This window comes from Haliaeetus leucocephalus, unplaced genomic scaffold (assembly GCF_000737465.1).
Source record: "Haliaeetus leucocephalus isolate CR32 unplaced genomic scaffold, Haliaeetus_leucocephalus-4.0 Scaffold849, whole genome shotgun sequence".
NCBI lineage: Eukaryota > Metazoa > Chordata > Aves > Accipitriformes > Accipitridae > Haliaeetus > Haliaeetus leucocephalus.
Genome location: NW_010973285.1, coordinates 611,694 through 639,300, shown reverse-complemented (window position 1 = coordinate 639,300; position 27,607 = coordinate 611,694). Strand labels below are relative to the sequence as shown.

At 37.9% G+C, this 27,607-nt stretch overlaps 1 protein-coding gene across 2 annotated transcripts in view; it reads right to left on the bottom strand.

Annotated features, from left to right (window-relative positions):
* Positions 1 to 319: 319 nt before the first annotated feature.
* Positions 320 to 27,607, bottom strand: part of KIAA0020 (KIAA0020 ortholog) — a 27,376-nt gene continuing 88 nt past the window's right edge. Inside the window, exons 2-18 of one of the 2 annotated variants that reach the window (XM_010582769.1) lie at positions 27,165 to 27,271; positions 25,096 to 25,278; positions 23,132 to 23,267; positions 22,302 to 22,377; positions 21,403 to 21,496; positions 21,118 to 21,184; positions 20,406 to 20,580; positions 18,551 to 18,654; positions 17,975 to 18,053; positions 16,145 to 16,243; positions 14,952 to 15,005; positions 13,278 to 13,358; positions 9,223 to 9,365; positions 8,315 to 8,537; positions 7,139 to 7,226; positions 5,081 to 5,171; positions 320 to 573 (exon numbers count right to left, since the gene is read on the bottom strand). In XM_010582769.1, the coding sequence (XP_010581071.1) occupies positions 444 to 573; positions 5,081 to 5,171; positions 7,139 to 7,226; positions 8,315 to 8,537; positions 9,223 to 9,365; positions 13,278 to 13,358; positions 14,952 to 15,005; positions 16,145 to 16,243; positions 17,975 to 18,053; positions 18,551 to 18,654; positions 20,406 to 20,580; positions 21,118 to 21,184; positions 21,403 to 21,496; positions 22,302 to 22,377; positions 23,132 to 23,267; positions 25,096 to 25,278; positions 27,165 to 27,261 (1,920 nt within the window). In that variant the 5' untranslated portion in view covers positions 27,262 to 27,271 and the 3' untranslated portion in view covers positions 320 to 443. The other variant, XM_010582770.1, reaches the window with a different exon arrangement.

Sequence of the window (27,607 nt, the reverse complement as noted above, 5' to 3'; positions counted from 1 at the left end):
CTCCTTCACATGGTAAGAATAGGACTTGAATTGTTCCTCTGCTTTGTTTTTTGAGGAAAACCAGGAAGGAAGGGGATTATGAACAAGTGTATTTGCCCAGTACACAATATCTCCAGAACAGATGCTTCTGTTTCTGTGGTAACTATGACAACATACACGCAAATTTTAACAAGACTCAAGTCTTGCGCAAGTTATCAGGAAAGATTTAACTTCTTGATTACATGTTCAGAAGTTTCCACTAGCTCTTAAATCTTCTTGAGATTTCAATCTCTGAGAACAACCACTTACCGCACACAACAGAATGAGTACAAAAGACAAGTTGTTTTAGAAATTATTTAATTTAGAAGTGCATACACTGCCGCTTGAAACAACCATGGTGCGAAATCTTACTAACTCTCAAGTTGGTTGCATTGATGTAAATTGTCTTTTTAGCTTCATTTACACTAGGAAGTCAATTTCTCCAGTAATGCTTCTATTCCTTTTACGCTTTTATTCAGCTTCAACTTTGGGACAAGATTTTTCAGTCCTTTTTTGACTGTATTTGCCACTTTTTGATCAGCGCTCCGGAGAAGGCTATTAAAAACAGGAAAAAAAACAAGGATGTCAAAGGTCATCATGTAGGTCATAGAAAAAGAAGCTGCCCATGTAAGGAAACAATAACTATTTAGGAATAACATAGTTCAGGGCAGATTCTGTTACCTGCTATTAGAAAAAGATGTAAAACTTTCCAGAAAGCATGGAACACCAAGTGACAACACAACCAACACAGAACAAATCAGACTTGAAGGAACTGCAGATCTCTACTCAAAGCAGGTTCAAACATTGGGTCAGACCAGGCTGCTCAGGGCTTCATCCAGTCCAGGCTTGAAATCCCCCCAATGCAGGAGACAGCCCAACCTCCCTAGGCCCCAGCCCTGCTGCTGGGCTGTCCTTATGGGGAAAAGGACTGTCCTTATCTCCAGCCTCAGCCTCTTGTGCTTCAGCTTGTGCTGTTACCTCTTGCCCTCCAGCCACCCATGCACTGCTGTGAATGCCCCAGCTCGCCTCCATCCCCTCCTGTTGGTGCAGTGGATGCTGTTGAGTGCCCCCAAAGCTGTCTCTTCTCCCAGCTGAACCAGCCCTGGTCCCACAGCCTCTCCTCCCAGGCCAAGGGATCCAGCCCACAACTATGTTGGTCACCCTCCATTAAACTCACTCCAGTTGTTGATACCTTCCTTGTAATGGAGGTCCTAAAACTGGATACAGTGAAGTACATCTAATACACATCAAGCACTTTCTGTTCTTTAGACACTACTTTTGGAAAACAAACCAGATTTCCCAGATAACTTTTCTTCCTCAGAAACAAGGAAATTCATTGTAAGTTGTAAAATACTATTAGAAAAGAAAAAGCTTCTGTGCTATCCAGATCAACCTAGGCAGTGATTCTCCTCCTCCCCTTCCTTCAGGTAACAGTGAAAGGTTCTTGGATTAGGATACAAAATCAGTAGAGGTAATGGCACACCTAATTTGCTACCAAGCAGGCTGCATGACATTACAAGTCTTTATAATCCCTAGGATTCTTCTAAACAGCTCTGAAATTTGCAGCTACCTAAAAGCTTATTTCTTGCCTACTTTTTAACAAGGATTGGACATGGCAAGCTGAACTGAGTAAGACATAAAAGGAATTAATGAAGCTTAAGGTGAGATTTAAATTTTGTCTCCTTAGGTGTCTAAATCCTGTGCAGGATGGCAACACTATAGGCAGTAAAGCATGGAATGCCCATCTGACAACACCACCATTTTCAGCAACCTTATTCCTAGATATATTTCTATGACTATAACTAACAACTTCTAGCAGCAACTTCTGTTACACTTTCAGCTACGACAGTACTATTTAATCATGAAGCCTTCTTTAAAACTGAATTCAGCACAGGTGAGCATGATACTTCTTACCTTTTCTGTGAACCATGTACCGCTGGTAAAGCAAGAAAGTCAAGAGTAGTGACAAAGGATGTGCTGAACACATCCATACTTAACATGGAGAAATTCACATGGTTCACCACCAGGGACAAAGAGCATACAAAGTAGCAAGCCACTCTGCATTTTATGTCTTTCTAAAAATTAATTTCATCTGCCACCAGCTATACATGTGAAGCTGCCTTCAAACTCTCGGTATCCACAGATATTTCAAGACACTGTATTTTTAATACAGAACATCTACAGGTCTGGTAATACAGCCAAAAGACCAACATAGGTTTGGGGTTTTTTTTTTGTATTATTATGGAAGTTCTTCTAAGATCCAGTAAGCAGGCACCTATGTATTTTGTGGATATAAAATGTAACTTCTACAGGTTACAGAAATGACATATGGAAATCAATAAGTCATCGGGTGAAGTACATTTTTATCCATTTTCTACCCTGATGTAACACATTATTCACAAATTAAAAAATACTGAGGAGAGGGTCAGATATAGAAATCTAAGTAGACCAGCAACCATTACATTCAAGTACTTACAACACTTACACTAAGATGGATTGTAATGTCTGCAAAGAGCACTCTTGTTACTATAGGACTCTTCATGCTTGTACTAGGTCAGAAACAGGCCCCAGATTTTTTTATAAAAATAAAATTAAAAGCAAGTAGGGCAATGAAAGGAGAGGGTCCAGAGGATACCAGGTAACTAAGCCATCAAGCACTCACAATGTAACTGGTGAATAAGCTTAAAAGACTAGAAAGCCCAAGATCTTCAAATGGACTGACTGGGTAATTCTGAGTTTCAGATCTGCATGTAAGTGATAGATGGCTTCTGAAAGCCAACACCACCACAAAAATCAATCATAGCTTCAGGGAGAACTGGCAGCATCTGAAACTCACCTCTGTCTGAGGGATCTGAGCTTCTTTATGACAAAAGTAGTATCTGAACATTTTTTTTTTAAATAAGGTTTTTTAAAAATCCAAAATTATTTTATGTAAAAAAAAATTGCAGTTATTATCTATACCAGGCTAAATTAAATTTATCATTGCTGTATGATATAGGTAGTGTCTCGACTTCAATGCATGCAGTTAAACAAAGATGAGATTAATTACTGTGCGTTAGCAAGGTAAGCAGGTGTCACATGAAAAGGAACAAAAGCAGATGGTTATGTTTGTATGTTCTCAGCTGCCTAAACAAAAGGGCATCATGCCTAAAGAGTCATCAAGAGAAGTTCAAACTACAAAGGATTCAGATTTAATTAAAATTTAAAAAAAACCCCTAAAACCAAAATTCCAGCAAACAAACACTCCTCCCCAACACTTTTTATCTCTCTTTCCTGTTATGTGATTTTCAGTAATGGTGAAAAATGTTCAACTGCCAATCTGGGAGGTAAGCTCCCCTGCTTGGTAACAAAGCACACTTGTTAAAGTCCCAACCTGTAGTGCTATGAGAAATAGCAGAGAGAGGGAAAGATTGACATTCCTCACAGTCTTTTCCATAAAATATTCCACTCCTGTGCTGGTTTTTGCTAATAAGCAATTAGTAGTTTCCTGTTTTTTCTGCAAGTCTTCAAAACTTATTAAGAGACTGTTGTCACAGTGATAGCCAAACAGTTATTAAAAAGTTATACATGGAAAATATTCCACTAATTAACTTTGTGACTTTATTTGGACAATCAAAATAGCTTAGTACATAAACCAGCAACACCACATGTTAAATGAATCTCCTCAGCCTTGAGTTAGGGGAAAAAAGTCGAAGCATTAATACACCATCAGTGAACAATCCTTTATAACAAATCTCTACTGAACATCTGTGCGCGCAATCAGATAACTTAAAGGCATTAAGTGCATTTATTGAATTCTAAAGGCCTGTTATGAGAGGCAAAGAAGTGTTACCATTTTAGCAGCTGAACAATCTCAACCAGATCCATATGACTGTTACAATGTTGTGTAAACTCGTTATGTGTCTGGATTGCAACTACTCTTCTACTACCAATTCTTTTCACCGGTGGTCTGAATTATAATGACTAAACAAAGTTAGAATTAAACTCACATTAACTGACAGAAGTCCTATTAGTTAAAACAGCTTTTGATTCACCTTGCAAAACACCATGAACAGCAAAGTAGCCTCACTCCAAAATCATAAAGAGCAGAGATGGAAAGCAAACTGCAGGGAGTCTAAAGTAACTTTAGAAGAGGGAGAAGTGGGGTGGAAAAAAGAGAGAAGAAGTTTTTGTTTCTCAAAATCATGTTGTCTGTTTGAATTGTTTGCTGATTTTGGCTCAGTGCAAGTCTTTATGAGGAGCCAGCAGTGCAACGCTGACCCAGCAGTTCCAGAACCCAGACCACACACTTCGGGCTAGGACAAAACCTTGGGTTTCTATGACCTGACACTGACAGGTAGTTACAAAGTGAAAACAGCGATGATTAACACAGCTGTTGGCATTTGATAAAACAAAATGTTGTTAGTCCAACTCCTGTGGGGTCTTTTTTGATCTCACTAGTTGCACAGTTCACTGCTTCGAAGTTGTGAGCCAGCTAGCTCATCATAAGCCTTTGCATGGTCTATTCTTTTGTACGGTCTATTCCAAACACTTTTCTACTTCAGTATGAGACATACTTAGGCTCCATAATTAAGGCATCAACACAAAGCAGTAGGTCACACACACACACAAAAAAATCTGGATTCTTGTATGGGGCCGCCAGTCATAGGTATTTCAGACTTAATTATTTTAGGACTGCTCTTTCGAGAATTTTGTGCTTGTAAAACAAGACATGGTAGGCACAATTTTAAAAATAAATTTTATTTTTAATCTGAATTTAAATCTATCTTAAAATTTTAATTTTAATCTATCTTTAAAATCTTTTCCAACCTAAACGATTCTATGATTTTCCAACATTGACCTACTTCCTAGTACTACAATAGCTTGAGCTCAAGAAACAACCTATGCAAACTCTGGTTTGGATTTTTCCAGTATCCTGTTCTGTTGCAGACTTATCTGTGGCATGAAAGACAGTACACATTGAGCAAAAAATGGCATTTTGCTGGTAGAAAAAGATGTTCTCTTAGCTGTTCAAGAAATTAACACTGGAACCTAATCAGAAAAAGCCATGTGCCTTACATACCAACAAAGAATAATGGCACCTCGATTTACTTCTGCCCAGGTCTTCATATTCTCAATACCAACACGTTCCACCAATGTTCTTCCAAAGCAAACTGTAAAATGTGGGAAAGCAGTAGGGAGAAGAAAAATCAGACAGTATCTTTATATAAAGAAGCCTGTTAAAAGTTCTCTGCACTTGTGATTTAATCCAATAGTTTCTAGCCACCAAGTATTCACGAAGTTTTGCACTCTCATTGACTATTCAATGCAATGAATACCTTTATAGATGTTTGACTCCTTCCAAGTATTGCCTGAAATTAGACAACAGCAGCACTGTGCCACAGTTTACTAGTACAAAGCAGGCAAATTTGCCACTTCTTTTTTAAAAGGGTGTCAAAGGCTATTCATGTCTTAAAGAAAGCATCCACTCCAAATAGAGAACTTGATGACACCAACACAAGAGAATTATATGCAGTATACTAATACATACAATACCTCTGCTGAAAAATGCTGTTTTTAAGCACCCAACTCTACAACTGAAGTGACAGAATTTGCACAGATGAAATCACTTAAAACTTCAGAGCTAATCCTTTACTGATGCATGAAAACCACTAGGAACCTTGCTCCTTTCAGCTGTACTGATGCTATAGGGCTCTTTTTCCTCAGTAGGTTTGAAAGCCTAAATTGACTTGCAGATTTGTTATGCTAATGGCAAATACAAAAGAAAGAACCTAGGCTGACCGCAAGTCCCCAGCTGAATTTGAAGAACTGAGCTTCAGGAAAACTGCTCTTACAACTTGTACACTGAGCAAACTTCAGTAAGCAACCCACAAAACCTCACCCAACTGCAACAAACTACAACCTCTAAACAAACACTGAAAACTATTTTTCATGGCATTTCAGATCAGAATTCCATCTCAAGTACAGGTCAGTTTTTATTCAACTTGTTTCCTATGTGGTAACAATTTGGTTGTTTTTTAATGCCAATTCCATAAACTCAGAGCAACAATTATTAATGGTGCATTCTTTGGAGGAAAATAAAGAAATCAAAGGGAAGAGCTTGTGTTTAAAATGGGGACTGTACAATGTTAGCAGAAATAAATCCAGAAAACTATCATCATCTCAGTTAGGATACTCGCTGAAAGACACTCACATAAAACTTCGCATTGCACATTTTTAATCATCCACTCGAGGAGTAGCAAAGCAGCCTCCTTTCAGAAACATTTAATAAAGCCCAACTAACTCTTACTTTTAATGCAAACAGTGGATACCTGAACGTACTAAGAAGAAAACAACAAAAAAATTAACAAGGTCTGATAATTCTGCAAAGAAAAAAGCCCCCTAGACACAGAGAAGTTCCCTCCAGATTATACTATGCCATGCCCACTTCCTTTCATTTTTTGAGGTTTTTGTATGAGAAAGTCATCTCTATTAGGTTACAGCTTTCACACGAGATTTTACAGTTATGTAATAAAATAAGTTTAAAAGCTAAATTAAGATGAGAACATCTGTGCCCAATCTCTGCCTTCTGGGATATAAAATAGCAAAGATGTCCTATTTTTGTGCATGAATTATTGTAATAACAGTGATAAAGCATTAACCCAGCAACACTAATGAACACAGTAAAGATTACAGTTTGGGTCACAAGCACTAATGAAACAAGTCTTCCTGTTAAAAAGACTTTACTTTTTCTATTATTGTCCCTTAAATTGCTGTGCAATTTAGCAAACTTATCAAGACATTTTAAGCACAGAAATGAACCCTGTCCCAAATACACAGTAGACCCATGAGAAAAAAAAACCAGACCAGTACTTGCTTTGCAGAAAAAGCAACTGTATCGCTAGGATTCTGTTCATGTAACAACTCACAACAGCAAAAACATAGAAGCAATCATCTTGTTATTACATATGTTAAGTTATATGTTAATATATTAAATATGTTAATGTTATAAACATGTTATATGTTAAATTTTCCATACATTAGTATATTCAAAGAAATAAATGCAGCAATCTTATTTTACATCAGATAACTGTTGACTCTGGTTATAATTTGATCAAATAAAGCTGGATTTCCAACATACCTTCTTTTCCATTCTCTCTCATTTTTTCATCTTGCTCTATTAACCATTTCAAAACTAGATGGCCTGCTGGATGCTCTGCAATGTGAAGCTTTAAGGGGAAAAAACAAACCAAAACAACCCCAAAGTATTTAATGATAATGTTTCAAAATACAGTTACGTCTGTCCATAAGTATTCCTGCTTGCTTTATCCACTCTGCCCTCGGACACCACATCACACTGATCCATTTAGTCATCACCTATGCAAATATCAACAAGTTTGATGCAAGTATCGGAATACTTATTTAAATTGACCAGTTTATTTTTTACCACCTTCCCTGTAAAATCTGACTTTCAGATATATAAACCATATCAACCAATGTTTCATCCATCCCTTTAAGGACTTCATGCTTACTGAGCAGAATCTCTTGGTCTAGCTGCCTCTATAAGAACTTCCAGACTTTCCACATTTTCACAGACTTGAAAATTCACTACAGTATGGTTCACAGAAAATCACAGAAAACTTGAGTAGTTCATATGAAATTCTCCAAAACGTGCATCTTAAAGAAGGGGAAAGACAGAGCAAATTCAGAATATCTACGAAAATCTGGAGGGCATCTATCTTAAATATAGTGTACACAGCATTTTTTGTTTTCCAGTCTACAGACAGTATCTGACTGGGCTTAACTCAAGAAGAGGGGCACACTTTGAAGGGAAGATCATACTGTAAAGACAAACAGCTATTATCTAAGATCTTTCATTGCATGGAGATATGCGTACCTGAAAGCTAAGAGACCCTATCATTCTCAGTGTAAACAGTCAAATGAACTATCAAAATTTACCAACTGCTTGACTGCATAGCAATAACATTAAAAGAGAGACTGTGCAACATGATTGTCAGCTACTTTCCCACTAAGTGTTTAAAGCAGTTCTGAAAATTCACGATCATGAAGTACTTTGCTCTACTACTCAGATGAAATGCTGGCTGAAGCCTTCATCACTCCAGATGCAATAATAATAAACTATGAAAGGAAAATGTCAGAAAACAGAGATCACGTCTAATGTATGAGTGCTATCAGGGCAGCGTGTTGACATCTTATGTAAAGGAAAAAGTGAGCAGACTTCATTTTAGTAGAACCAAATAAGCAAATGCTCTGTGCATTTGCAAAGATTTCAGCACCTTGTTCTCTGTTACATTACCTGCCCATCATGGCCACCTGGAACCAGCTCTTCCGCTGCTAAATTCGCAATTGCATCTAGTGCAGGCTGGATGTCACCAAGAGCTGTTCTTAAGATGTCAGCAACCAAGACAAAGGTAGATTTGTCTATCACTACTTCTTGGGTGTGTTCTTGCAAATATTCTAGCAAAGGTGAGGAAATAGCTTCCAGGAGTTCACGACGGCGGAGTTCAGTATTCTTCTTACTGATGAAAGAGACAGCACACTGCTGTAGAAGACTTGCTTTGTATGCCCATCAAGCAACAAGAAATTCAGAACATATACGCTATTTCAGACTGCTATAAATTACTGGAAGATCAAAATAAAGCATTTTTCTTCCCTCTGTTTCACAATAATTTAACCTCTGTTGATTTTCTATTCATTCTGTTATCTCAACTACTGAGATGTATTTCTTAAACAGCTCACTAATAATCTAAAATTGCTCCTTCTTAAAAAACTGATAAGCATCAACGTCAATACCAGAGACTGAATTCAGATTAACAATTTCCATTTTTATTGCTAGATTTTGAGATATATTTTTATGCAACTCAAACCACCAATAATGCATATGAAAAATCTTCTGCTACGCCAAATTTGATATATGAGTTTAAACAAAGAACACATCACAATTTTTGCCCTTTACAAAGGGGGTAAATTGCTGATCACCAATACATTGCTGGTCACCAACCATCATATGTGAACTTTAAGCCAAAAATGCAAAAAATAAGGACTACAGATTAACATATCTAATAATACTTCTGTATTATTTTTATATATTTACATTACTTAGATATGTTATGAAGAAAAGCTGAAATTAAATCGATCATGACAGAAAGTTGCGTGAACTCTTCTGGACTTTAGGGAAAACAACTTAACCTTCATATAAGTTACCTATAGGCATTTCCATCTCCCTGTTGCAGAAGCATGATGATTTCTGGAACAAAATGTGCAGGGTCTCTAGGACTTAGCAAGTACAACAAGACCTTCTTTCCATATTTGTTGTTTATTATATTGGGCAAAGAAGCATTTATTTCCTGTAGAAGTAAACAAACAGCAACAAAATGTTAATGAAATAATAGTTTTTAGCTGTCAGTAATTACTGATTAACTTCAAATGCAAAGCTTAAGAAAACTACATACCCTGAATAAGATTCTTATCTGCTTGTGAAATTAAATAAAAACCTCTAATCAGAATAAAAGTTTGGAGAAGTGAGAGAAATAAAGAAAAAAATTAAGGTTTAAAATATATACATCAGATGCGTCAATATCACCGATTAGAAAATACGACAGAAGGACAGGATTTGTTTTCACTGATACATGCAAGTATAAAGAACAACACATATTCTGGTATGTCATATGCTGCACAAGTATAACCTCAGTAAAAGTCACAACCTCAGCAGACCAGACATAAAAAGGATCACCTACCACATCACCTAAGAGCAAACACTGATACTATGCTGACTTTCAAGACAGTGTACATAAGTACCTAGACAGTAATTTCAGTCCATGGGAAGGAAAAGTCCATCTTAAACTGATACACCTCATACACTTGTGCACTAACACAGCTGAGGAAGAAATGCATTAATATGCAGGGGAGTTTTCTTCCTTATAGAAACATGCTGTTATATTCAGATGGAAGCATCTATATTAGCCCATCTGTTAGTACTCAAAATTTTGTCAGCTTCTCAACAAATGCACTTTCATACAGCAACACGCATTTTATCCAAGTTCCAAGCAGCACTGGAGAATCCTGAATACCATCCAGATACTCTTGATCATTATGATAATCCACTCCTGGCAACTTTTAATATACATATACCATTTGTGATTATCAAAGCAAAGGAGGGCTGTACAGAGCTCTGGGCACTTTCAGCGTATTTTGTAGGCCATAGATATTAAAACTCCCTTTCCCCCCCCATGAAAATCCTTCCAGCAACACCTAGAAAAAGATAAATAGAACAATTTAAACCAATGTCACCCTTTATTAATGTGGCGCCTGGTTGGTTGTCTTTGAGGGGAAGAGAAACAGAGAAAGATAGGTGGAAGCTGGCAGGAAATGGTAAGACAACATTCTTATTTCAAAAATATTGCTTAAACCTAGGCAAAATGAGTTTTAGTAAACTGAGATGAACATCAGCTTGATGCAGCATTGTAACTATGAATAAAAACCTATTATGGTAACCTTCACACTCCAGGCATGGGGCGGGGGGGGAATCTTTTCTGAGGAAAAGAATTCCAAACCAAAACCATGTTCTGTCTTCTCAGCCAGTACATGCAGATTGAGATGTATGTGAAGTTCAATTAAATGGATGACAAAAGTGCTGAAATATTTCAAAACTTAAAACAGGTACAGCAAATACTGAGTTTAGTACAAACACAAATATCATCTGCACTTTGAAATCAACGTATAACACAGCCATTTTGCATAAATGATAATATACGTTTCTTCATTACATTCTCCAAAAGTATACGTCCCCCACTGATTCCATTATTCTGATAAATTAGAGAATTTGGACCCTTTCAGTGCCAGAACTGTGAGAAAGTACTGGGAGAAACTCTAAACAACACAGGCATGCTGTCTCTTGTTGGCAATGTCTCCCTAGCACTGCCTGCTTGGAGTCCTCATGAAAAAGAGGGATTTACGCTAAAATCTGCTTGAACCCTGACACATGCCAAGCTCACAATGTACAGTTCCAATCACATACAACGGTTTAAAGCACCACACGTATTCTTTGGTCCTGGATTAAGACTCCATGGAGCCGAGAGAATGTGAGAAGGAAAGACTTCCTCAAAGGATTTAAAGAGCTTAAAACCCTCCCTTACCTGCAAATTCCTAGCCATTCTGCCAATCCGCGTAAGTGATCAGTTTTATAATACTATAAAACAGATTTGTCGAAACACTGCTTTTTCTCCCCCCAAAATCTTTATTATTTTCCTTACATTCCTTAAGCTAAATTTTAGTATGGACAGAATGATAATCAGTATAAGGTGTTTTAGAAATTTAACTGCTCCTTAAGATAATTTTAAGGGTTGGATTCTTCTACGGAGTATGCTTCAATGCTTGATTTCTAGATGCTTCCACCTCATCCTCTGCTACTAGATTTAATTCACTATTGGAAGAGCTGGTTTTGATCTTATGTGATTTTTTTTTTTTTCCTTTTCCCTGACATCCTTTCCCTGTTCCTGACCTCATATAAACCCAGACGGGGCAATTTTGTATGTGTGAAGGCCACTCCTCCTTATTCTCCTTTAGTCTTCTGTCCAGATTAATGCGGTAGGATGACCAAACACTAAACACTCCATTATCTTTGATCTCAGATGGTCGAAAACCGCAGATGATTCAGGAATTAAATGACACCTTGGAAGCTCAGCTAAAGCCAAACAAAGTATCTGAACTAATAAACCCTCCAGGAAGCAGAGTGCTTGTAACAGGAACGCCTCAATGATCTTGTACCACAACAGCTCTGATCTGTCACAGCTAATTTGCTTGGAACTTGCCCAGAAGTTGTTACATTGCAAACTGGATTCTGAAAACAAAACCCAGCTGTGATTACAGCTGATATACCCCAGAAACAAAAGCCATCTCCACACTGGGATGCTGTCATCTCCTCACACACATTAGAGAGGCACAGACTTAAGGCCAAATCTCCATGCTAGGGTACAAAACCCCAATACCCCTCCTATACGAAGTTGCTCAATGGAAGAACTGCTCAAATTTTTTAAAGCAAGCCTCATCATAACTACATTCTCCTCTTATGCATCCTCCACATCCAAAGAATTTGCCTCATCTTTACCTCCTTGCCACCACCTCTCAACCCCTCAGTCCTAAAGCTATAGCATGAGTCGTACTATGAGCGCATCACAACTTATACATCAACATTAATTATTTTGCTTGCATGAAAATTAATTGTGCACTATGAAGTCTCTTTTATCAGTGTGAAAACATAACTTTATGGTAATTTACAGATTAAAACATCTTAGAAGTGATAAAATTTGCATGTAAACATAATCTTAAGTCTAAACACTTTATGAAACCCTATTAAATAATTTTTGGAAGGAAGGTGGGGAAATGGAGCATTCCGAAAGGAAGCAGATGCAGACTAGATCATACTACCCTTCCTGTTCATTCTGCAATTCCATGTAGGTGAAGCAAAGCAGCTAGAGTGCTCTCAAGTTTCAGATATCTATCTGTATCCATTTTGGAAGCAAGATAAAAATATTACATGGATTTTATCCAGAATGTTAGTTGTCATTCAATTATCAACACATTAAGTAAAAATGTCAAGTTTTGAGAATTAATGTGAGTTAATGGTTTCAGCATCCAACAAAAAATCTCAAAGTACTTTTTCTTGTTTGAAGTTATGGTATACTATATCCAGGCCTGTTGCCATGTTCCTGAAAGTTTACTACAGTTTATCTCAAAGTATCACTTTCCGTGATGCTACTTCTGCAAAAGAAAAGAGCTAAATGTGCTAAACAATCTTTTTTACAGTAAGTTTGCACAATAAGGACATTCTAGGCACAGATATTCTTGGTTTGCCTGCAAAATGGATAAGGTGACATCCTCATTCTGAAGTTTTCCACCAATGTAATCTCTTGAAACACCAGCAGAGCTCAAACTTCTGTAACAAAGACACTGACTTTAAAGAGATTCCAGACATCCATTAACCAGAAGGAACATGTACAAAAAGGGTCACTGTCAGCAAGCATTGAATCTAGCTTTAAAACCAATGCAAATAAATAACTAAGCAGAACATATGAAAGTGCTGAGGTCTTCTATGAAAAGAAAAAAATACAATACACAAACATAATGAAACAGAAAGGTGGAAAGGAATTAAATGCTTTGAAAAAAGCAGATGGGATTCCTACTCTCATCCTCCTATACACTGACAAACACACTTGTGACACTATTTAGTATGCTTTTTTAGGAAAAATTCAATTACTTACTGATATAATTAACTGTTTCACGAGTTTTGTGTCATCGATGCAATCAAATGCTGCCAGCAAGACCAGATGAGAAAATTCACCCTGCAAAGATGAGACATCAGAACCACATGCAGTCAAGTTCTATGAATATACTAATTGACTTTGAATCAGTATTTCTAAGACTCTGTCTCAAACAAGACACAACATGAACCACAAGCAAATTCTGTCTACTGTCATAGAATGAGAGAAGCCCAACATATAAGCTCTCTCTGAAAGCAAGGCTTGTTAAGAGAAGCATGTTGTTAAAACAAAGGTAGATTAAGCTGATCTGCCATTATAAGTTGATATACTGCTTTATTGCATCCAAGCTATTAACCTAACCCTATTGTATAATCATAATTTGAAATCACAGGATTTGCCTTGCAGGAACATTACATAGAGAATTTACCTCTGTGGTGGATTTGCTTAAAACTGAGATAAATCACATACCGTATTTCTGGAGATCATGTCTCTGCAATGAGCCATACGGTCTCTACCGCACTGTTGGAGAGCAAGTATCTAGCATACTCAAAAGGGCACAACCCAATCCACTTGTATGTTAGTGAGACTCTACATCAAAGTGAAGCCAGACCTTCACTGCTCCAGTGTTGTTTTAGTGACTATTTGCCCACTGTCTCATATTTCTATGTAATACATATTTTATAAAATATAACAACTCATTTATTCTGGTACTAGAAAATTATGGAGAGAAACATTACTTAGACCAGTGGCCTCCACAGTGGGATGCACAAGACAATCCATTTTGGTGCAGGAAAAAAAATATTTTTTTCTACCATTAGTATATAAAAATAACCACTGGTTATCTTTATCTCATCCTTTTCAAATTTCTCTTTCTGTGTATGCTTTATAACATATACTAATACAGTAGTACATGTACATAATTTATACATAAATATACATATATTAGAGATGCATGCTCAGGGTTGTGTGATCAAAAAAATTTGGAGACCACTGATTGAGCCAACGTCAAATATTAGTAAACAGAACAATAGAGCAACCAGGAAGGGAAAAAGTTTAAAAAGCTTTTCTTCACAGTTGCAGTTTTGCCTAGCTCTATGAAATCTGGTTGCAACTGTTATTATATTGGTGCTGCAGTCTCCAAACACATTACTCGGAAAGAAATTAAATACAGACTTCTTCCATTGTATGCCACTTCAGCATTAATTCATTTTGAAGGTTTCTGACTTAAAAAAATTATTGAGCATCTTATAGGAAATATGGACATTCAAATGGCCTTTCCAATGACATCCCCAACACATCTTAATTTTTATTCCTCTTTTGTATGCATGTTATTTTACTCCCAACCAAGGAGAACTAACCAATGAGCCATATGAAGATGCAATATAAAGTTGGACTAAAAAAAAAACATTGTAGAAAAAAAGTTTAGGACTTACAATTAACTCAGCTACTTTAAAGGATTGTACTACACATAGTGCCCACAATGAAGCTTCTTGGTATGTCTCTAAATATGCCATAAAGTTCAATATATTTCCTATTATCTGATAAATCACCACTATTTTAAACCTAGTTTTACTAAGACCTCATAGTTGTTTCCACTACCAAAGGACATTCAAATTAGCCTCTCTCAAATCACTTGTGTTTCAGGGACTAAATAAATGGTTAATGAACACTCACCGTTGCTATTTTTTCAATATATGTCTTCATAGTTTTCACAATGACTTTTCTGTCCTATCCAAAAAGAAACAAGAAACTTGAATGAGCCTATAATGGCAGTGACTCTGAGCAACTAAATTGTTATTTACACCTTCTAAAAGATAACCTTCAATTTGCTTGCTAAAGCAAAGGCTATTTACCAAAGTCTCGCATTTGTACTATTAGTCAACACCTAGAAACAGTGTGAAGAGTTAAACCTGAACTGTGAAAGAATCAGTCCCAGGGAGGTTCTGTGATATGTTTACAAGTCCAGCCCACCAATGGGAGGTGCCACAAAGGGCAACTTGGAGAAAAAAAAACCCAAAAAACCAACAACAAAAAACCACCTAACCAACCACATATGTTCACCCATATCTTATTCATTACTTGCAGAAGAAGAATGCACTTCAACCTTTCATTTGGAAAGAAACTTACTCAACAGTACCTGAAGCTTTAAAATAGCAGGGACTCTAGCCTGTTGCAAAACCCGTTTCCTAGCAAGATTTTTTTGGCAGGAAGTTTCCTTTTGGCTCTTGCAATCACTGCTCAGGCTTCTTTAGACCCATTACTACCCCTAGATCCTAGCAACTTCATATTTTTTTCTGCGCTTTTTAACAAGCAGACTATTTTCATAAGTCATCTTTTTTTTTTTTTTACACAGAAAAAGATAGGCGGCATTACAGTATTTCCAAGAGATGATGACATACATTACACCTAAAGTATTTCAGCATACTGTATCAGCAGAAGGAACTAAAACACAGTACCTATACCATTTTCTAAGTCTTGGCATTCCAAACCCAAACATCGTTCCACATTATGAAGTTTTTACTGTCCTCTCTCTGCTGCCAGTTTCACCTGCATTAAGAAATCTCTGGGATGAATGAATGGCCAATAATCTTAAAATGGAAAAGTTTTATGTGTCATCTCCAAGAAGGCTGCTAACAATAAAAGGAGATGCTTCCACTATAAAAGTTCTAATGAAAGCATTTGATTCACAAAAAACTACTGCTTACATTTGCCAACAGGTAAAGCTGGGCCACTTTTTAACCTTGCTCTCAAATACTTAACTGCATCAAAATGTGTTCTGGCAGAAGGACCTACATGAGCAATCATATTCACAGTCTCAGACTAGACTACTGTCAAAGAGGACTGGGTAGACAGAAACCAAACAATACCTTGGGAGTACCATGCCATAAGCAGTGCATTGCTACTCGGGCTCCATCATGAGTGTGTGCCAGGTAGATGACAGCCTCTCTGATAGCTTCTATCATTTCCTGGGGAAGAAAAAGGTGAAAGAAAAGGTCTGAGAAATCTCAAGTTCGGTTGGTGAGGCCATGAAAGGATTTTTTTGTCTGCCCACAACACTACAGAGAGCATCACTGGCTCTACAGAACCACTCTTATTGCCTAGACCTATGGAAAACAGCCTCACAAGGAGTCAAAAACACTGTAAATGACATAAGCTTTCTCCCTTCAAAACTACACTGTTTATCATACTCATCCTATGAAACCAGAACTGTATTGAAGCTTGTCAGTTGTCCTACTACAGAAAATTCAAGGAAGGGTGCTCAGAACTCAGACAGAAATTAGAGGAGACAAAGACAAATATTCATTTAGGAAGAAAATCTTTGAAGGTGATGTAATTTGTTTATACATACAAAGTATTAGCCAGAAAGCAAGAAGAACTAAAAGGTCATTTAAGCACCAGGTGATGTTATAAATCAGATAAGATAAGACTTGGCCAAAAGTTAGTCTTCATATCAAAGGAATGAGGTTCTGAAGCCATCTGACAACACCATCAGCCAAAAAAGAAAAACTAAACCAAACTGAAAAAAACCCTCCCAGGTTACTAGATACTACTTCTGTTATTATCTGACCGATTTCTTGGACATGAAGCTCCCACCTATCTCCCTTTCTATCCTAGTCAAAGGTTCCAAGCATTTTACCATTTATTTAGAAACTGCTCAGTCACAACATGGTTGGTGTCACTAGCTGTATGCACAGGCAGAAACAGATCTACGAAAGGGGTTTCCAAACCCAAAAGAGAATATCCATATGCTACCATGTCTGCACAAAAAGCCAAGCAAGGAGGAAGAGATACACCCTTACTCCCCTGATTGACACAAGACTGTGGGTCCAGAAGCATTCCCTGACAAAGCATTACATGAAACCATGCACAGGAACGTTTCATTAGGTAAGATCTGGACTTTGGAATAGGCCACGAATAGTCCACCTCACTACCCTTAGCTTTGGGTTTGTTTACAGTAACACAGAACAGTTCAGGAGTCCTGTCCAGCAGAATTACTTAAGAGACAGCAAGTCCGAAACGGTCCACCTGGCCTGGAATGAGATGGTGCTGAACTGCAGAACCTGGGTGAGGCTGATGGACACTGCTTGAAGACAGATGACGGCAAGCAGGATACCAGCTTATACAATGTGACATCACACAGATGGATTTAGGCCTAGTTTTTGCAAGAATGGCCAGTGTAAGCTTAAACTGGAGTTTAATGCAGACATAGTGATACAAGCCATATGCTTGGTAAGGAGGAGGCAGAAGACAAAAGTTTTTAGCTGCTGACAGAAGGGTCCAATCTGATTGTATTTCGGTCAAGAGCTTTTTGGACAATGGCTAGAAGTGGTTAAGAAACTACACACTGGAAAGCTAAACTAATGGAAGCAATGTCCCTGGCTTTAATTATTCCCCAGCTATTGAGAAGGACCATTTAGCATGGAGAGAGAAAACATCAAAGTCAATCCATTAGATTTTTTTTTTTCTTTTTTAATTCAAATGTCACAAACACTATTGCTTTAGTGTCAAAGTTCACTGTGACTGTGAATCTCCATACAACACTACTCTCCAATCTATCTGGAATCACCAGATGTGTAAAACTCTTCAAATGTAAGATGTGTATTTTTGTCTAGTTATCTTACAACACTTTCACGACAATATTAAAAACTTTCCACTGAAAGGCAAAAGAAGACAAAAACCAAACAAAACATACTTACGCATCTTTGTTTCGGAAGAGCATAAGTGAAAAAGTCCAAAAATACTTTATGTACCAGTGAGTGCTTTATCACAGCCTCTCTGTATTTGGGAAGAGGAAAATAAGCAAAAAGTCCTCCACAAGTAATGACTTTTAACATAAGCTACCAATATGTCACTTGTATTTTAAAAGTTAGGCAGTGTGGTGTGCAGAAAACACACAGACATTCTGGATTAGATGTTTGGTATTTACAGTATGCAGAAGATTCTACCAAAACTTACAAATTCTAAAACCTAGCAAAATATCTTCTCCTAAAGACCACTGGAGAAGCTTATCCAATAATGTATTATATACACCACACTGTGGGATTTCTACCAATTGTCTGACTGGGGCAGGGGACACTTTAGTTTATAGAAGTGGAGTTCAAAATTAAGATAAGATATTCGTTATGACACTTTCGACAAAAACCATAGACGCTCACTATACAACACAGCAATGTTAAAGCTTAAAAGAGTATCAATATCACTGTCTCTTTTTATGTCAGAAACAAACCAGTTCATGCTAGATTGTCACACCTTATATCAATTTTTTTCCTTACTTTTGTGCCATTGGTGTAAGGATCTGTTTCATTTCATCCAAGATGGCCTCCTTCTTTTCAGGCTGGGCTTCTAACACTTTATCCAGTGTTGGGACAACTGGTGTCTGAAATGAATGCACAATCAGAGGTTTAATTGTTCCCAGTAAGCATCAGAGTTCACAGAAAATCATAATCTTTAGTGCCTTTCCAGTCAAAATTCATCAACAATATCAGAAACAAAATGAATTTTCTGCAAAACTAACAGATTTTACAATTTTAAAAATAAAAAGCTTATCTACTTGGAGTGTGTCAGAAGCTGTATACTTAAGTTTCTACAAATTGAATATTCATCATTAGCAAACAAAAGCTACATCTATGGTCTGAACTTTTTTGCCAGTTATGGTCAGCTCTTCATGAGACTGTCAAATACAAGGTAAAATACACAAAATTGACAGCATGTTAAGGGACTCCTGAGCTAAGCAGAAATCCTGCATGACAGTATGCGTGTGTCAGAGGGCAACACAGCAACAAGTCAATGAACTGAGAAGTTAACCAAGGCCCAGGAAATTCCAGCTTAAGAACAGCAGAGAGGAGGAATATATACCATATACCTTAAACACAGAAGTACTTCCTGGTATCTCATCTGAGCAATTACACTGGTAACTCTTGTAAAAGAATCTGTTGTTAGGAGAACAGTCTGACTAGATAGAAAATTAGAAGAAATGTATTTCTAACAGTCCCTGCTGGGAGGGGAAGGGGAGGGTGAAGAGTTGGAGGCAGGAGGGGGAAAAGTGAACTACATATTTCAAAACTCCAAGGAATTCAATGTCTCATTAAGGACTACATAGTAATTTCTTATAAACCCACATACTGTTGAGTCTCAGGTTTGCACCACAATGCAAGACTACTTGAAACACTCATGCCAAGAATGGTAGAATGATGGAAGCTAACACTGCACTTGATTTCCAAGGCTGTTTTACTCCCTGTACAAATTACAGCCCATGAACACAGCAAACACACCTTTCTATTACAGTGCTGCAAAATGCTTTACTAAAACTTGTAATAACCTGTAAAGAAAAAATAGCAATATGGTTCAGAAATGAGCTGTTAATTTCTTATACAATTTTAACAGAAATCTTGGGTAAGTGTGCTGTGTCGTACACCGGGGTTCCAAAGTCAGTCTAATGTAGTTAATAATTGCATAAAACAATTTTTTACTTTGTAGCAAATAAAACTATTTGTGCCCCTAATGGAAACCAACTTTCCAAGTCAGCAGGAAAGAAGAAAAAACAGAAGTCAAAAGAAAGGAGGTTGTACTTTTTAAAAAGGTTCCCACTGCCTGGTGAGGATCTACATCTAAATAGTTTAAGGAGAGTTTGGACTCAAGTCCAATAGTCTCCATGGCAAAAGAAAACAAAACCAAAAATTCAGCCTAAATGGCATACTATATATAGATACAGGCACATTCTGCCCACACTCAGGTCTCACGAGACATAAGACAGTTCTGACACAAAAGCTACCTACAGCATTAATGGGGAATTAAGCCGAAATCTTATCTCAGCAAGGGTGACTACTTCAGGCTAGGCACTATGACACTGTGATAACTGCAACTATACATTAGACTGTCTTCGATGGAGCAAAGCAAGCTCATACATGAACATAATACTTCTTACATAGTTCAAACTGAAAAAACACAACCACCTAGAACATAAATACACAAGTAATCATAACATTTAAACATGCTAAACTAGACTACCTTTAGACAGCTGACAAAGGAATTTAATCAAAAGAAATAGTAGCTAAGATAGGTAAGGTATTACTAACACAATACTTTAGATGCGAAAACACCTTAGACTAGAAAGTACTGCAACGTCACCTTGTAGACCTGGAAAGTGTTCCCATATAGTTCTTCTGTCAGCATATTTCTCTGCTCCAGAACGGCTTTGTCATTATATGCATATTCCACTACAGCAGATGCTTCGGCATGACGGAGCATTTTTTTCACATGGCCTTTAAAACTTTTTATTATTTCTGCAACTTGTGGTTTTGTCCTGTTTCACAGGGAAAGACAGTCAGCAAGAGTTAAAACTTTAGGGATAAGCTGACCTATCAACAGTGGGTTTTTTTTGGAAGCACATTTAGGTGATAAGTTTTACCATAGAAACCAGGAAATATATGTATCTGGATCAGCTTTATGGCATTTATGAAAACACAGTGAGAAAGCCAGGAATCTGGAGAAATCATAAGGCATTTTGAGGCAAAGAAAAGAAGCCACTGGATAAATTCTACAGAATAAAGGATGCCTTCCTGAAACACTAAGCAAAGAAAATTTTTACAAGCCAGTTTTTTGCATAAGGCAAAGACCAACTTCAAGCATATATTTGAGCTTTTTTGGCATATGTTTTCCTCAATGTGTACAGCTTTAGCTTTATTTTTTGCAAAAGGAAAACTGCTGTTAGCAATACTAGACACTCTCCTGTCTTGTCACTATTATAAAGATTTTCCAGAGACATTTTTTTTTATTTATGCACAACATAAGGGCAGCATTCACAATGCAACACAGCTAAGCAAATTCACTTCATACTCACCCATACATAAGAAACTTCTTCACAATATTTCTGGAATATTTCGACTTGCTCAACTCTACTAGGCTACCTAGAAGAAGCGAAAAACATTCAGCTGGTTTGATTTTTCACTACATTAACTCTACAAAACAAGATGCCATTATTTAAGTAAGTTTTAAGAGCTCACTAGGAACGATGCATCAGTTCAGCAGAAAGTTAAAAACATTCAAGAGAAAATAATACGGCTTGTTCTAATGCATCCTAACAGTACAGAAGCATAAAGGTAAAAGGTAAATGGGAATAAAGTACCTTTCAATTCTTCAAATGTCTCTTGCCTTTGCTTCTCATTACCATACTGAATAAAGCACTGGATCACTCGAGTTGAATCATGTGCAAACGCCAGCTACAGGACAGATATATTTCATTATCCTAGGCCATTCAAATGGCATTATGCATCTAACTTGTTTTAATGCACTTCCTCTCTGATATAATTTTATGCCACATGTAGCATATAATGCCAATTATAAAAGTAGTTACCTGTTTATAACAAATTAAGTTTTAAGGTTTTTCTACTGCTTTATAAGTACTCTGTCAAACAAAACATAGACAATACTTGCAGTTGCTGACAATTAAAAACACGCATCCAGGTTTTAATACTGAAGGAGAACCATGAAATTGTATCTCGTTTTCTCTCATGTTCTTTGTAATTTCAGAGTGAGTGTGACGATACAGTTCCACTTCAGCATGGAACACCAAGAATTATTTTAAAATCCAACATTTATTTCACTGCCAAGTTATATGTTTCAAGAATTAAGCAGAAAAACTATTTGGTATAGTTAAGTATCAGGACATTAACTTCTCTTAAAGAAAGCCACAAAGCAACAATTGTAATTAATCAAAACACTGAGTGGCTGGTTTTGAACTTCAATTAACACAGAATTTTACTAGACTAAAGCTCTTTGGCAAAACAGACAGCCTTATAATAGCCACCTGATAAACAAACCATCCCAAGACTACTGTTCTGAAATCCAGGTGCCAAATGCAGCCTTTCAACCCTGTTTTTGTTCTTTTTGCTCACAGTTTAAAAAAATTCTCAGTAGCTTTTGGAAGAACACGTTAGTACTATCTTATAAAAAGTTCATTTATATTTCACCATTCTTTAAAGAAGCTTTTGTAAATTTGTGCACTACAGCATTAGTTTTTCTTACGCTTTTAATTTTTCCATGAAGAAGCTTCTGTAGTTCATTCATTAGTTTTTCTCGCTTCTCCTTATCGCACTTCTTCCTACAAGCAAAAAGAAGTAAAACAATCTTAATTGAGGAAGCAGGTTTTTTGTAGCATGTTTTGCTTACATCTATAAATTAAGAAGCAAGACAGTACAAAATAAAATTAAGTTAGCTTCTGCTAATCCATCTTTACACTGTCATTCATTAAACTTGTAGACAGATGTAGTTAAGCGGTTTCTAGGAACTGAAACCAAACCAGACTTCAACACTTGAAAATTAATTCTATTCTGAGTAACAATATTATTAAAAAGAACATACTCAAATCTGCAGCCAGAGTTGCTTACAGATCCAAAGATCTGTAAGAATCTTACAGCCAAAACTGCTAAGCATGGACACTTAAAGCAAGTAAAATTAACTCCTCCATCTGATTTGGGGCCCTAGTTCTAGAATTACACCTGCCCATAGAAAGTATACAAACCTCTACAAAAAACTCATAAGTGATCCCAGTGCAAGATCAGGCTGAATCAGTACATGGTCTGTGCTTCAGGATTCAAAAACTAAGACAGCTCCTTAAGCATTTACTCACAAATTTTAGCTTAAAGTACAAGTATGCTCAATCCAGACATTTCTAGCACCATGGGTCACCACACTCTGCTTGAACCATCTACAGAATTGCATGTGATGTTATCATTCACCCATGGAATTTCACTGTGGAAATATAGCTTCATATAATTACAAGAGGAGAAAGAGAGTCTTCTTGCAACTTATGATTAAAAGCCAACTGAATGAAAGAAAAAAAAAGTCATTATTACCTTCTCACACTTTCCCATATTTGCTTTGATTTTACAATTATGTCATAATTACTTTTATCATTAAGTTGTCTGGTTTGCTTTAACTCCTTCCTTTTCTTTTTTAAGTCATTCCATTTCGGCTTCTTCGAATCTGACCCTGAAGACAAAAATAAATACATTTTCTACAGTCAATAAAAGAGGAGCAATGGAATCCTTTAGCACTATAAAGTCTGGCTGCTCTGTGACTTGAACTGCTAACTATTCAGGAGCTTTGCCTGCAGTTACCCAGCTAGCCAACATGAAAGCATAAATACTTAGTAAGCATGCTAGGCTAGTAATCCACTTCTAGAATACTGGAAGAACAAAGCAAACCCAATTTTTCCTCAAAGCTCTGTCAAAGGATGCATCGTAAACCTCTTAATAGCTTGAAAATTGACTCAGGATGCACCTAGCTAACAGCCTATGACTGCCTGAGGTAATTCTCCCTTTTTAGTTCATCCTGTACTCATACATAACCTTTTCCCTCTCTTAAAAGAAGAGCCCTAACTCAAAGATAGGTATCTGAAATCTCAGAGAAAGGAAAAATATTAAAGCCTTTTTACATGCTTAATCTTTTTACTCAGTCAGATTCCTTAAGCATGGCATTTTACTATACAACAGCTGTATACTGCCACACAACAAACTCAGTTAAGGTAACTTTATAGAAAGTGACATGAATGAGTTATGGAAAAAATTCAAGTATTTGATTTCAGTTTTATTCATACCTTGACAAAAAACATCATCTTATATTATATGGTTTCACAGAAGCAAGTCATGCCAACTATTACATCTATATGGAACACTAAAGACCCAGCTTTAAATTTTTAGACCTTAAAGCACCGCATGCACTTAACTGTCTTACCCATCCAAAAAAACCATGCTCTCCTTTTACAAAGCATATTATTGATATTTTCTATCACTCTCCTAAAGTAATAGTAACAAGCAAAACCAGTAACACTTTGCTTTGAGAGCACCGCCACTGTGTAATACACAGCAACTTTCAGTTATTCTTATGGACAACATTTAAAGATTTGTTTGTGGTTGTGTTTGGGTTTTTTTAAAGCAGCTTAATATGAACATTCTGTTGCTATTACATTTTCAGACTTCTAGTGCATATTCCATGTGAAGTCATTCTGCAAACATGCGACAGCAACAAGAAAATACTCAACACCTTCTACTGTCCTTCAAACAACTAGTATTTTTCTGCAGAACTTCAGAATCCCTCACATAAGATTGCACTTCTCATCTTACAGTGCTGTTTAACTGTCCCAGTGGAGATTTGCTTCACAGCAGAGGAAGGAACAACATGAAGTTCTCATGTACCAGAAACAAAGTTAAAAAAGAAATCCATTTAAACAGTTATAAAACCATTTATTTAACCTCTCTGTATAAACACAAAAATAAGATGTACAATGTAAAAAGCAGTGATAATACCGATGTCTTTAAAAAAAAAAGTGACTAGATAGTTTGGACCACAGAAAAAATAATATAAAGGATAATCAACTTTGTTTAATGAATTTTTGTGTTCCAAATTTTATAGCCAGTACTTTCAGAACAGAACATTAGGTTTCTAAAACAGTCTATGAAAAACTCTGTAGTTTCTAAATTTGTATGAAAACAGCCAGTTTCAAGCTAGCCACTTAACACTGGCATTAAAATAATTACAGCTTTATGATGGCATACCAATTATTTAAATTTGCTACTGCATCTTTACTTTTGACTTCCAAGAAAATCCGAAACTGTTGATTTTCATGACTTTGGCCTCAAGCTTTGTCAGGTGAAGTAAATTCTTCCACAGCAAAGATTAAATGTGAAATAAACTTGGGAGTCATTCAGCCAATTGGGACAGGTGATAACGAGGCAGGGGCGAAGAGGAAGACCTAGATGAACAACGTGTTTCCCAAAACCTAGTTTCCATTGATATCCAAGCTTAAAAATCTGCTCACCTCCCTCTTCACCATCCTGAAGCTTCCTCTTCTTTGCAAGCTTTTCTGATTGCTGTTTATTCTTGAATTGTTTGACACTAGCTCTTCCAGGTCTTAACTGTCCTTTCACAAATTTATTGGAAATTGGTTTAGGCTTTCCCTCCTCATCTCCTTTGTTAAGAAGTTTCTTTGGTGGACCCGAATCTATTAACCAGGAAAACAGAAATTAAAATGTTATCCTAGAGCTAAAATTTCTTCAAAATAACAAATTACTGTAACAAGAGTTAAACTACTTTGTAATAACAATTATATATGTAACAATAATTCTTATATGCTTCTCAAAGATGCTGTTCTCACTGCAGTCCCTGGGTGTCCCAGTTTTCCCTAGGGAAGTTTTGCCCAGGCATTATTTTCTGGGCAGCAGTAAAATGGCCCAGGCATAAAAAGGATTAGTGTAAACTAAAAATTTCGCTACCCCTAATATCAAAGTCATCAATCCCCAAATCATCTCTTCACAGGTTATGGTCAAAGCTTTTTTGACATCATCTGTTTTAAGCAGAAGACAGCAAACACTGAAAGGCATCTTCTCAATCGTAACCCACAGCACTTCACACACCCTACCTTCAACTCTCAAATAAACTTTTTGTTAATGTGAGAAAGCAAAGCCTAGAATCAAAAAGTTATCAACTTCAAATTTTTAACTAAAAGAGTATTTTAGGTCAATCAAATAGAGCTGAAGAACTTGCAATGCAATCTATTTAAAGAATTTCAGCTGTACTTTTTCCAGGTTATGTGATCATACAGTCAGTAGTTTTGACTGCAAGATAGAATCATAGAATGACTCAGGCTGGAAGGGACCTCTGGAGGTCTTCTGATCCAACCCTCCTGCTTATGCAGAGCCACCCAAAGCTGGTTGCTCAAGACCATGTTTGAGCAGGTTTTGACTGTCTCCAAGGTGGGAGACTCCACCATCTCCCTGGGCAACGTGTGCCAGTGCTTGGTCATCCTCACAGTAAAGAAGTCTTTCCTGATGTTCACAAGGGAACCTCCTGTGTTTCAGTTTGTGCCCACTGCCTTTGGTCCTGTCCCTGGGCGCCACTGAAACTAGCCTGGCTCTGTCTTTGCATCTCCCCTCCAGGTATTTGTATACATTGACAAGATCCCCCTTCTCCAGGCTGAACAGTCCCGGCTCTCTCAGCCTTTTCTCACAGAAGAAATGCTCCAGACCCTTCACCATGTTTGTGGCCCTTTGCTGGGCTCTCTCCAGTATGTCCATGTCTCTCTTGTACTGGGGAACCCAGAACTGGACACAGCATTCCAGGTGTGGCCTCACCAGTGCTGAGGACAGGGCAAGGATCACCTCCCTCAACCTGTTGGCAGTGCTCCTCCTAATGCAGCCCAGGACCCACTTAGCTGCCTTTGTCACAAGGGCACATTGCTGCTTCACGTTCAAATTTGTGATCACAAGGAACCCCAGGGCCTTTTCTGCAAAGGTCCTTACCCCCCAACATGTACTAGTACATGGGGTTGTTCCCCCCCAGGTGTAGGACTTTGCCCTTCGCTCCTTGTTGAGCTTCATGAGGTTCCCATCAGCCCATTTCTCCAGCCCTCTGAGGCCCCTCTGGAGGGTAGTACAACCTCTGGTGCATCAGCTACTCCTTCCAGTTCCGTGTCATTGGTAAACTTGCTGGTGGTACACTCTGCCCCATCATCCAAATCATCAGTGAAGCCATTGAACAGGACTGGACCCACTAGTGACTCCTGGGGCACACTGCTAGCACCAGCCTCTAACTAGACTTTGTGCCATTGATCACCACCCTCTGGGCCCAGCCATTCAGCCAGTTTTCAATCTACATCGCCGTCTGCTCATCCAGCCCATAATTCATCAGGACCTCTGCAAGGATCTTATGGGAGACACTGTCAAAAGCCCTACTGAACTCTAGGTAGACAACGTCCATTTCTCTTCATTCATCTACCAAGCTAGTCACTTCATGAGGTAAGTTCACCACGATAAAAAATGAAGTTCAAGCATGCCTGCGCACTACAATAATCGCTCAGTCAGGTCTCCCATTAGGCAGCCTTTGCCTTACCATTATCTTTTTTAAATTTCCTCTTCCCGTGTGGCACTTTTCCACGAGGCGCTTTTCCACTCTTCCTCACGAACTTCTTTTTACCCTTGGTTTCCATTCCGCCAACACTGCAAACGGAGTAAGAGACAGCGTTACGGGAACGCCGTGGCTCCCTTGCTAACCACGCCAGGAACAGAAAGCCTCCGCTTCCCTCGGCACCGGTTAACACGGAGCTAAACCCTTCCCAGCGGCGGTCGCCCGTCCCTAGGCGGGCGGTGCGGGACCAGAAGAGGTCGCCCACCGCCCGGTCTGCGCGGAGGCTCCTGTAGGCAAAACGGCGGTTCAATGGGCCCGGGCGCCCGCCGCCCCGGCCCGGCCCGGCTCCCCAGCGATCGCCAGAGACCAGGCCTGGTGACACTGTCCGGGAGGACGCAGCCGGGCGCGGCGGGACCGCGAGGTAGGGG